Source organism: Ornithorhynchus anatinus, chromosome 9 (assembly GCF_004115215.2).
Source record: "Ornithorhynchus anatinus isolate Pmale09 chromosome 9, mOrnAna1.pri.v4, whole genome shotgun sequence".
Lineage (NCBI taxonomy): Eukaryota > Metazoa > Chordata > Mammalia > Monotremata > Ornithorhynchidae > Ornithorhynchus > Ornithorhynchus anatinus.
The window spans coordinates 42,242,994-42,255,326 of record NC_041736.1 but is presented as its reverse complement, the minus strand read 5'-3'; the positions used below and the strand labels follow the sequence as shown (position 1 = coordinate 42,255,326).

General features: G+C 43.0%; 1 protein-coding gene across 2 annotated transcripts in view; it reads right to left on the bottom strand.

Moving 5' to 3' along the window:
* DZANK1 (double zinc ribbon and ankyrin repeat domains 1) overlaps positions 1-12,333 on the bottom strand; it is a 48,788-nt gene that overhangs the window by 12,346 nt on the left and 24,109 nt on the right. For both annotated transcript variants that reach the window (XM_007672125.3, XM_029072416.2), the window contains exons 12-14: positions 11,011-11,175; positions 8,264-8,465; positions 3,158-3,261 (exon numbers count right to left, since the gene is read on the bottom strand). In XM_007672125.3, coding sequence (XP_007670315.2) covers positions 3,158-3,261; positions 8,264-8,465; positions 11,011-11,175 — 471 coding nt within the window. The remainder of the gene's footprint in view (positions 1-3,157; positions 3,262-8,263; positions 8,466-11,010; positions 11,176-12,333) is intronic.

Sequence of the window (12,333 nt, the reverse complement as noted above, 5' to 3'; positions counted from 1 at the left end):
TTTATGGCTGAAGGGGTATAAGATATGGGAACAGGTTATCATGGGGGCTTGGAAAATCTCCTTCCTTAAAAGTCTTTAACAGTTGTAATATAGATAACCCTGCCCTTAAAAAATTTAGGGACATTTCTTCCTAAAAGTCGATTGGATGGACTAGATGACTTCCAGCCTTTTGATTCAAGGGTTCCAGAAGGGGCTATTAGGAAGGACAAGGTCACACATTCCAGATGCTGGTGGTGCCCTCCTGCCTGGTAAACCTCCAAAGGAATCTTGGGATTCTTTAACAATTCCAGCAAATTAGATAAAATCATTACTGGTCTTTACTTGAAACCACGGCAAAAGCAAATGTTGGTCACTCTAGGAACTACACTTGGCGGATATGCCGATCTCACTTCTTGGGAAAGGGCTTCCCCAGTAAGTCAACCAGGTATAAGAGGTTTAACTGTTCATGATAATCACCTACTGGTCACTGCAGCCCACTATAATAATAATAATAATGTTGGTATTTGTTAAGCGCTTACTATGTGCAGAGCACTGTTCTAAGCGCTGGGGTAGACACAGGGGAATCAGGTTGTCCCACGTGGGGCTCACAGTCTTAATCCCCATTTTACAGATGAGGGAACTGAAGCACAGAGAAGTTAAGTGACTTGCCCACAGTCACACAGCTGACAAATGGCAGAGCTGGGATTCGAACTCATGAGCCCTGACTCCAAAGCCCGTGCTCTTTCCACTGCGCCACGCTGCTTCTGCTTCTCAATATAAATCAATATAGATTAATGTACATTACAGATATGAATATAAGTGCTGGGGGCTGATGAGGGGTGATTAATATAAATTACAGATATGAATATAAGTGCTGTGGGGCTGATGGTGGGGTGAACATCAAGTGCTTAAATGTACCGGCAATGCAGAAGGGAGAGAGAGAAGGGGGAAAGAGTGATTAATTGGAGAAGGCATCTTAGAGGAGATGTGATTTTAATAAGCCTTTGATGGGTGGAGAGAGCGGTGGACTGTTGTGTGTGGAGGGGAAGGGAGTTCTGGGCCACAGGGAGGATGGTGAGCAAGGGGTTGGAGTGAGATAGACAAGATTGAAGTACAGTGGTGGTTTTTCTGGTTTTACAGTTTTACAGGTACTGGTTTAAACTACAAGGGTGTAGTCCTGTAGTTGGGTTGCCTTGGAGCCAAGCTTTAAAAAAGCTGAAAATAACTAGTAAAATTATTTGTAAAATAATGATCAACCTAATACATTATTATAGAAAACAAAGAAATGAAGTTGAAGACTAGAATTATCTCTATTTTTTTTTCAGATATGATGCTTGAGGGTAGGGCTTCCATGGGGGTGGAGAAAGGTAGGAAAGGATACAATAAGGAAGGCAGACCAGAAACAAGTAGATTACAAAAACCAGAAATCAAAAGAGACAGGTTTAGCCTTCTCACTTGCTCACGCTTTTCTCACTCCCATCTGTGATCTCTCTCTCTCTCTCACACACACACACACACACACACACTCTTCCAAATGCTTAACACAGTGGTCTGTACAGAGTAAGTTCTCAATTAATACCACTGATTGATATAAGAACTCCATGGAAGATAGCAGCTCCAACAGCAGGAAAGAATCCAACCCCAACTCCTGCTCAGATTGCAGGTCTTATTTCCACTCAGGCCTGTCACCTTTTCCTCTCAGGATTGTCACACCTCTGCTATCAGGGGCTGCTCTCTGGGGTTGCTGACTGGTGTCTGCATGCAGAGTAATGCCCACCCCCCGCCAACTATCTCCTCTGAAGAATCTTGGAACCCAAGAGAACTGCTCCTTCATCCCAAAGTGGGAGCAAGAAGCTGAGCTGCTGGCAAGAGACGGACAAGCTCGGCTCAGTCTCTATTTTCTCCCTTCATTGTTCCACTTGGACTGTGAGTTTTATATGTGTAGCTCAGACTTTACTTCTCTTTTTAAACACTGCCTCTAAAAATGTTTTTTTCAAAGTAGTAACTCGGGTTGAAATCTCCATTAGGAAAATAACAGTCATCAAAGTGATTTGGCTGACTTATCTTGAAAGAGAATTAAAAACTTTCCAACCATCCCAACTGTTTTAACCTAATATGGTCGGATGTTCATGGGTATTTTCACACTTGGCCCCATTGCTTAATTAACAAATAAGTGATTTCAAAGTGTTGGATTGTGCAGCCTTTCAGAGTATAGTGATAAGGATTCTCCACTGACTCAAAGGGAAGGGTTGGCTCGCCTGAGTCATCAAGAAGACCTTTTTCAGCAACACCTGGCTTTTTCACCAATTCCCAGGCTGAGTGGCCTGATTTCACTCAGATTTTGAGCTCTGAGAGGATTACAGTCCAAGGAGGCATAGCTGGAGGCCGAGGACTCTGAGAAAGGTCTCAGACTAAAATAGCCACAAATGATTTCACCCTGCCACAGAAGGAAGAAAACATTTTGGCACAAATGGGTGGATGTTGCACCATCCTACCAGCCATGACTCTTGAGTAAATTTTGGTTTTCCTCCCTCTTCCTCTGGGGCAGAAGAATGTTTGGGGCCGGAACACTAGAGAACACTCCTTTTCTTCAGTTCTTTCTGCCTCCTTTTCTGGAATATGGACCTTTGAACTGTAGTCCATGGAGAGACACCATTGTGTTTGATGATAGATCACATACATGACAAATACAGTCTCCCCAGTGATCTGGAGATGTCCACTCTCTGAATTAGTGGGCAGTGGAACTAATGCAAGAGATGGCGGTTTTAAGCTTGCTTAATTCCCTCAGGAGTCTGACAAACCCACTTCATCTTTGGGAAGGAAGCTCCCCAAATCATTACACTATTTGGACCTCTATGGTCGCATCCCCTGACAGGCTAGCCCTGGCTCCGAGCAGCAGACCTGGCCTAAAAATAATGCACTAGAAATGTTCCTGCATCTTCTCTTCCGCTGCTGGGGGAAGACAGAGGGACATGGGCACACACCTGCTGTGCCATTTTCACAGCCGTTCTGTGTGCTGACAGGAGGGAGCCCAGAGCTGTCGAAAGTGGTGGGTGGTAAAGCTGGGAGGCAGGATGACCAGAAGTAACTGGCTGTAGGGGATTGCCGGCTACTACGTCAAGCCTGAAGACCACTGGTTTGACCAAGATGTCTGAACAAGACGATGAATTTTTCTTACTTTTCCCATCCGAGGTTCTCCAATTACAACCCTGAACTCGGGATTGTTCTGAGCATAACTTCTGAGATGAGCACAGATGTGATCCAGCTGTTTCCTCCAGTATCCTAAAACCAAAAGAGGAAAAACAAGATCAGCAACCCATGCTGATAAAACTTTTATGGGTCCAGAAGAATCATGACTGAATTGGGACACTTGTCCACGATGCAATGGTCTTCCTTCAGTCAAACACCTGGAGGTAGTCATTACCATTTTCAAAATCTTTCCAAAGATCAGCAGTTTAATTATAAAAAACCCAGTGAGGCCAGTTTTCTGGAGTTGGACTCTGCTACCATAAGCAGTAGTGGAAATCTTGTGGGGCTGGTGGATGGAGTTCTGGGCCCTCTGGGCTCCATTAGTGGGATTTAACAGTGCATGTAATGCAATCAGAATTCCTAGAGAAAATCACCTCTAATCCTACCACTGGGCAAAACTGAACATGTACTCTTGCGAGATGGGCCATTAGACTAACTCCCATCATGTCCCAGACAGCATGGGAAATTACAATAATAATACTAGTAATAATTGTGGTATTTGTTAAGTGCTTACTGTGTACCACACACTACATTTAAGCGCTGGGGTAAATACAAGATGATTCAGGTTGGACACAGACCCTGTCCCACATGGAGCTCTCAGTCCAAAGGGGAGGGAGAACAGGTATTGAATTCCCATTTTATAAATGAGGAAACTGAGGCATAGAGCAGTTAAGTGACTTGCCCAAGGTCACATAGCAGAAAATAATAATAATAATTCTGGTATTTGTTAAGTGCTTCCTGTGTTTCAGGCACTGTACTAAACACTGTGGTGGATACAAGCAAATTGGGTTGGGCACAATCTATGTCCCACATGGTCTCACAGTCTCAATCCCCATTTTACAAATGAGGCAAATGGCCTGGCTCAGTGGAAAGAGCACGGGCTTGGGAGTCAGAGGTCATGGCTCCGCCGCTTGTCAGCTGTGTGACTTTGGGCAAATCATTTAACTTCTCTGGGCCTGAGTTACCTCATCTATAAAATGGGGATGAAGACTGTGAGCCCCACATGGGACAACCTGATCACCCTGTATTGCCCTAGCACTTCGAACAGTGCTTTGCACATAGTAAGCGCTTAACAATACCATTATTATTATTATTAATAAATAATTTTACCTCCAGGTATTATTACTGTTTAAAATTCCATGTGTTTGCCCTGCTTCAAACCAATGGAAGGTTTCCATTATATTGTGAAAAGTTCAAATAAGGATAAAAGTAACTTACAATGCCCTACCCTTGAGTCACATTCTGAACCTATATTCAAAAAAGATCATGAAAATCAGTTCTGCCTCCAGCAGCTATGAACAGAAAGAGTAACGATGATACTTTCTGCCAGGTTGCCCAACTCTCAGATTATTCAAATCTCCCAAAACTGCCCCTAGAGTGGTTTGGCTGTTGTCAATCTACTCGACAGCAGGTGATACGAAATTGTGGAAAAGAAGTAGGGGTTCAACAAAGAACTTCATCATAGTGAGAAAAGGCAAAAGGTTTCATAATACTGATGATGCTGCATATGGAGAAAAAGTCTCATTAATGAAGCTTTTGATCACAATCTGATACAGGATACATGATCTCTGCTACACACCAGAAACAGAAAAGTGCAAGGTACTCCTAGCAATTCTTGACTTAAGATGCTTCAACTTACAACACACGATAACTCATTGAAATTTAAGCTTGGGTTCAGCGTTACAATACGTTGCTTTAGACACCAACTGTCCCATTTTAGCATTATAAAGGAAAAGGGGAAAATGAGGCTTTGGCTGCGGAGAGGTAAAGGGGGGATGGCAGAGGGAGTAGAGGGGGAAGAGGAGCTCAGTCTGGGAACGCCTCTTGGAGGAGGTGATTTTTAAGTAAGGTTTTGAAGAGGGAAAGAGAATCAGTTTGGCGGAGGTGAGGAGGGAGGGCGTTCCAGGACCGTGGGAGGACGTGACCCAGGGGTCGACGGCGGGATAGGCGAGACCGAGGGACGGCGAGGAGGTGGGCGGCAAAGGAGCGGAGCGTGCGGGGTGGGCGGTAGAAAGAGAGAAGGGAGGAGAGGTAGGAAGGGGCAAGGTGATGGAGAGCCTTGAAGCCTAGAGTGAGGAGTTTTTGTTTGGAGCGGAGGTCGATAGGCAACCACTGGAGTTGTTTAAGAAGGGGAGTGACATGCCCAGATCGTTTCTGCAGGAAGATGAGCCGGGCAGCGGAGTGAAGAATAGACCGGAGCGGGGCGAGAGAGGAGGAAAGGAGGTCAGAGAGAAGGCTGACACAGTAGTCTAGCCGGGATATAACGAGAGCCCGTAATAGTAAGGTAGCCGTTTGGGTGGAGAGGAAAGGGCGGATCTTGGCGATATTGTAGAGGTGAAACCGGCAGGTCTCGGTAACGGATAGGATGTGTGGGGTGAACGAGAGGGACGAGTCAAGGATGACACCGAGATTGCGGGCCTGCGGGACGGGAAGGATGGTCGTGCCATCCACGGTGATAGAGAAGTCTGGGAGCGGACCGGGTTTGGGAGGGAAGATGAGGAGCTCAGTCTTGCTCATGTTGAGTTTTAGGTGGCGGGCCGACATCCAGGTGGAGACGTCCCGGAGGCAGGAGGAGATGCGAGCCTGAAGGGAGGGGGAGAGGACAGGGGCGGAGATGTAGATCTGCGTGTCATCTGCGTAGAGATGGTAGTCAAAGCCGTGAGAGCGGATGAGTTCACCGAGGGAGTGAGTGTAAATGGAGAACAGAAGAGGGCCAAGAACTGACCCTCAAGAACTGATGAAAAAAGTGAGGTCCTGAGAGGTTAAGTGATTTGGCCAAGGTTATGTGACAGGCCAGGTCTGTATTCTTTATTTATATCAATGTCTGTCTCCCCTTCTAAGCTATAAACTCCTTGTGGGCAAGGAATTTGTCTACCAACTAGGTTGTACTCTCCTAGAACACTAGACCACCCAGTTTTCTAGAGATTAACGTGTTATCTTGGTTCCCTAAAAGACTATGGTTTTGTCACCTGTCTCACCAAAGATTTATTTCAAAAACTACTGTCTTGTAACTATCTATCCTTTTGTATAAAGTTGAAAAAGCATAAAACCAACTGAGCCCTTACTATGTTCACAGCACTGAACTGTTCTAAGTAGTAGGGTAGATACAAGGTAATCAGGTTGCCCCACAAAGGGCTCACAGTCTTAATCCCCATTTTACAGATGAGGTAACTGAGACACAGAGAAGTGAAGTGACTTGCCCAAAGTCTCACAGCTGACAAGTGGCAGAGTCAGGATTAGAACCCACGACCTCTGATTCCCAAGCCCCTGCTCTTTCCACTAAGCCACGCCACTTCTTCAGTGCCTGTCAGGGAAAACAACCCATGAGGGTAAATGATTGTCTTCTCCTGTCACCACTGGAGGCTTCCCCAGTTACAGTTCAGCTCCAGGGTGAGGATCTCAGACTAGGGTAGGCCTATAAGGATCGGACCCTCACTGGGTTATTTCCAATTCTGAGTCCAATCTCGGGTGGACTTGGGTGATCCCGAACAAGGATGTGGCTTTTCAAGGAGGACTCTGGAATATACTCTTGTGGCCCCAAAGCCACACCATACTCCTCGAGGGTCCCCCAGATCAGGAATGGCTGAGGTCAGTTCAGAAAACCCTGGAGCAAAATCCAGACTGAGACAGGATCCAGGCCTTCAGCCTGGGCTAGACATGGGCTGAGTTCTTGGGTAACCATCAACTCCTGCCCACCACTCCCTGGCCATTTCCATACCGGCCTGCTTTACAGAGAAACTGGGTGACTCAGTGAATTGGGTTGGGATGGTGCCCAAGTGGGAGGTGGTTCTTTTCAATAACGGTGTGGGGAATCATTTGGCTGCAACTCCCTACCTCAAGGTCCTTTCTGTCCTGCATAGATACTCCAAATATTAGTGCTCTCAGCCAAAATTCCTAAGAGTTGGCTGCAAACCATGGGAAAACTGAGAGCTCTGCTTATACCTATAGGGTATTAAAGTATTAGTCACCCTGTAAAACTTTCAATATATTTGTTTAGTCAATGTAGCAATAGAAAGGTTACAATCAGGTAAGTTTGGCATGACATGCTAAATAGTATCACCAGAGTCATCCAACACACTGTCATTAATTCAAAAGTACCTGTAAAAACATGATTCCAGAAATATAAGGTCCATGCTTGCCTCTGAGCTACTCAAGATGGCAGCTCCTACTAAACACTTGAGCTCGGCTGTCAGTACCTGATTATTTATTGTAACTTTCAGGGACCTTTCAAATCATCTGTGCATAGGAGCCAAAATACATCTACTATTTACTTGGTAAATGTATTCTAGCTCCTATGCAGAGATGATTTGAAATAAAAAACAAAGGGTTTTTTTGGGGGTGCCAGATAGGGTCAGGCTACCTTCTCGATGCAAGGCTAAGTATCTTGGGAGTGAGATATAAAGTTTAAACCTGCTTTGGAGCAAGCTGCTCACCTGCAGGCCAGAGCCCTTCTCATCACTTACTAGGTGGGCCTTGTGCCCTGGGATTAAAGCATACATGTTTTTCCCACTCCATGGCACTAATTTTAGCACACAGCTGACTGGCTATAAAGTGGGAGACTCAGAGTAAGGAAGGGGTGGGACAAATAGTCTTGAAGATCATGGGACTCTGTAAATCAGCAGTTTCTGTATCTGACAACCTTCCAACCCCACCCTGAGCACATAGGTCTTCATACTGAATTTTCACCATTGTACAAACATGATCTTGGTTTCATGACTTTAAACGATCAGACAAAAAGTCTGGAATGACAGTGTATGATTAGCAAGTTGTCTGCTATTGCCAAAACCAGATTCCAACTCCAGAGCTATGAAAGCTTCAATCATATGAAAAATGGTGATGTTTGGCTTTGAAGGTATGACATGAGCCTGAACCAAGATCTTGAGTAATTACCATGGACTGGAAAGAAGATTTTTAATTATTATATGGAAAATCCATTTGAAAAGGAAAAAGAAGAGGGAATATAAACATGGTTTCAGAATCAAACACTGACTTACTTGCTGACCAATAGGACATTTTGTTATAACATGAGACTCACCTTTTCCAGGGCTGATGGCTGTGAGAAGAGGCTTGCGGTCACTCATTTTCTCTTGATTTTCTTTTTGAGAAACCAGCTCAAGTTCTTTCTTCTCCAACTCCTTGCTGGATGGGTAAAAGAGGCCAATGGTTTGGGTGCTTTTGTCCTTCCTGTCTTGAATAGCTGACAGTGATACAATTAGAGGCTGCCATGCAGATTGGAGCTGGAAGGAAATAATGAAAAATATAATTTAGTTAACATAATCCTATAATTTATAGGTAGAAAAAATTCCACGGAGACATCAATGGTGCTTCTAGAAACAGAAGTCTTCACCTGATGAGCTATCAGGGGTAAATGAAATAGAAAATGACAAATATTTATTCAGAGCTCCTTAGTCACCTCCATTAATTCAGGGGCATCCACATGGCAATTAATATATTACTGTTCAAGTACACAGCTGCTGAAAGGGCTTAAACTCATACCCAAGGTATAGTTTACACCCTGGTGTCTCTGCTCAATATTGAAATCAAATGCTGAAATATTTTAACAACAATATTCATTCCAGGGTACTTACTAACATTTCATCTGATCCACAAGAAGAGTTACAACATGGGCAACCTTAATACCCTCAGAGCTGCCCCAGAAGTCAGCTACAACTTGGTGCTACTGTTCCAGTATTCCCATGTGGGAGTTGTTTAACCTACCCCACATAGTTCCCCATGGCTGTTAACCTAATGAAAACTGCAACAGGGTGAAGTTAGGCAACTCCTACAGTTCGACATTGAATTACCCTAAGTCAGTGGCCATGTCTAACAGAAGATTAAAAAAAATTCTCAAGTCTTCTTAAATTTCTTGATAATCCATGTGCCTCAATTGCTATAAATGGCATTTGAATTGTTAGCTAAAGAGGGATTTGCTACTATTTTTTGTCACAGTTCAACACAGTAGGGCAGAAAAACAAAAACCACCCCCAGCACCCAACACCCCAGCATCTCTGGGTACCTCACTTTTGCTCATTCTGCTGAAGAAGGAAGTAGAGGTTCCCACTGGCATTACCACCTTCCTAGCAAAAGTGGGTAAGAGCTCAATCTCATCCTCTCCACCTGTCGCGTAAGCCTCCCTTCCCCTTAGAGGGAGAGAGACTCTTCCTGGGTTCTAGCCTGCAGGCTCTTCTCTCCTCACTGCTTCCCTTTGCTATCCCAAGGTTGACATCATCCTATAGAATCCACAAAAACACACACATAAAAGGCCCAGTATAGAGATTTTGCACTGCAACCCCTTTGAGAGATACTGTCAGGTTGTATTGTCCAATTCAAGGAGATGTGGAGATTTGGAAATTCTACAGTTTATTTGATCAATCAAGTAGACAGCCACAGATAAGACAGTAGACTGCCTATCAGAGAAGACAGGCTAAATGGAGAATTTTCAAATCCTTATTTCAATTGTTTTTAGATTAACTTTATAAAAGAGTCAGTATTGAGCTCCATTTTAAAATTTATATCTCTACTATGGCATAATAATATACTATTTTTAATGGTATTTGTTAAGTGCTTATATATGCCAATCACTACACTAAGCACCAGGGTAGATACAAGATATTCAAGTTGAACTCAGTCCCTGTCCCATTTGGGGCTCACAATCTAAGTAAATCATTAAATTAAAGTCTATTTAAATTAGTCATCATTATCCATTATTTGAGGACTGCTTTTTAAATGGTCAAAGACTGCCTCTTGTGAAAACTACTTAATATGGGGGAGACCTTAAAAGGAATATGTAATGCAGAGAAAGAGGTTAAAGGAAGGCTTAGCGAGTATTTTTCCAGCCTACTGGAAGTGCTAAAGCTCCTGAAGTTCTAAAAGAAGCTGGTGACAGCTTGAATGGTATAAATATAGCATTGTGAAATCGTCTTCCAAACTACTCCTGTTGGGATTGGCTCCACCTTCTCGGAACCTGTTTTAACATCAGCTATGGAGGCAGGACATCTATATTATTCAATCAGGAGAATAACAGTGAAAACAATTTCTTTCACCAGTACTACAGCAGCAGGAGACCAGAACTAGCACTAGAACCAAATCCCAACCAAATCCAAACCATTTTCGAGGGGTGCTTCCTATCTCACAAGTGGATTTGAATCCCAAAGTGAACACCAAATGGATTTTCACTGGGATCCACAAAACTAAGCACTCTGGAAATATTATAACAGAGTCAGGAGAAGGAGTTTTTGATCATGAACAACAAGGTTCTTCAATCTTGTTTTGTCAGGAGGTAGTACCACTTTCTGGGAGAGGGCAACTTGCAGAGAATGGTGGAAATACTCACCGAGAGGTGGTAATCTCTGCCTGGCCATGGTATCCCTCCACCCTCCTCCTCTCAACTGAGAGACCTCTGCAGCAGAGAACAACTCTGAGACACTGAGGCAGGAGCGTCAGCTGCATCACTGTTGCTGCAGTTCTCTCTGCCCCAGTCAAGAGGAGGTCCAGCTGGAAAGGTAAGGGACAGAGGGGGTGGAAGGCCAATACATTTTTGTAGCAAAAAAACGCTCTGAGATACTACCACTTGAAAAGCACTGATCTACAACAACCAACAGATCCAGATCTTTATGAATCTACTTGCAGGATCCTACAGCTTTCAAAATACTTGAATATCTGGATAGTGTCCAAAACTGAAGTGCACTGAGTACACAAATAATTTCAATTTTCAACCAGATGGCCAAAATGATTTGCGTTGTTTAGATAGGGTTTAGTGCTCTCTCATCACAATTGTCTTACCTCAGAAAACTCAGAAGCATCTCCAGGATTAAGAAGCATGCACTTCTCTGAATCTAATCTTTCCAAAGACTCTGTATAAACACCACAACATCCACAAAATCTAGCATGTATGGGATTGCAGGCTCCACATTTAGTGCAGGTGAAGTAGCATGCAGGACGGCTGGGCTAGAGAGTAGAGAGTAGTGAAATTATTCATAATTGACCAGTTAATTACTATGGGGTTTTTCTTTAAAAGAATACTTCAAAACTTAGACAAGGATAATAGAAAAGTTAGGAAGATAGAAAACTAGGGGAGGGAGAGGCAGGAAGTCAGGAAGATAAATGATTTCACAAAGGCTTTAAGAATGAATAAATGAAAATGCATGGATGAAAAAAATACTTTTCTAGCCTTTTGAGTTCCAGAGGTTCTGATAGTTTACCTAGAAAGTAGAAGGGAAGCTTATCAAGGAAAAGCAGTTGTAAGAAATAGTAGCATTAGTAAGAAATTAGAATAATAGCCTAATAAGTATCAAAGTATTCTTATAAGATTGTCCACATGATATAAAGTATACTATATACAAGGAGCTTGGCAGGTACAAAACAAAGAACATTTCCTGCCCACAAGGAGCTTGCTCTCTAATGGGAGAGGCAGAAATAAAAATATTAACAAAGAGTAGTCAAGTATTTAAATGCTCACTATGTGCCAAACACTGCTCTAAGAGCTTGGGTAGATACAAGTTAATCAGGTTGGACACAGTCCTAGTCTCACATGGGACTCACAGTCTAAGTAGGAGGGAGAATAGGTATTTAATCCTCATTTAAAGTTGAGGAAATTGAAGTACAGAAAAATGTAATGCCTCGCTCAAGCTCACACAGCAAGTAATTGGCAGAGTAGGAATTAGAACCTAGGTCTTCTGCCTCCCGGACCTGTGGTCTTTCCACACTGCATAATAACAAACAGGAATACCTTCCTGTACAGAGAGGTGTGAATCTTTCCAGATAGAAAAAGTGTTTCAAACTGAGGGAAACCTAAATGGTAAAAAATCTAAGTGAACATTCATAACAAAAATAGGAAATGAGAATAATAGTCACATAAAATGAACAGAAGAACTGTAAAGGAATGGAACTAAATTTTAATAAAAGTAAATTGATGCAAGTATTCAAAAGAGAAGAGGAAATGTAAATGTAAACTTGAAATTATCTTCAGTTGTTATTGAAAATAGTTCTTAAGGATGCTATTTGGAATCAAGAGGGTCTTAGGAAACCAAAAGTTTTCTTAAGCCTTTATTAAACCTGCATTTTATTTATTTTGTACTGTCATCAAGTAAAAAATGCAAGGACACA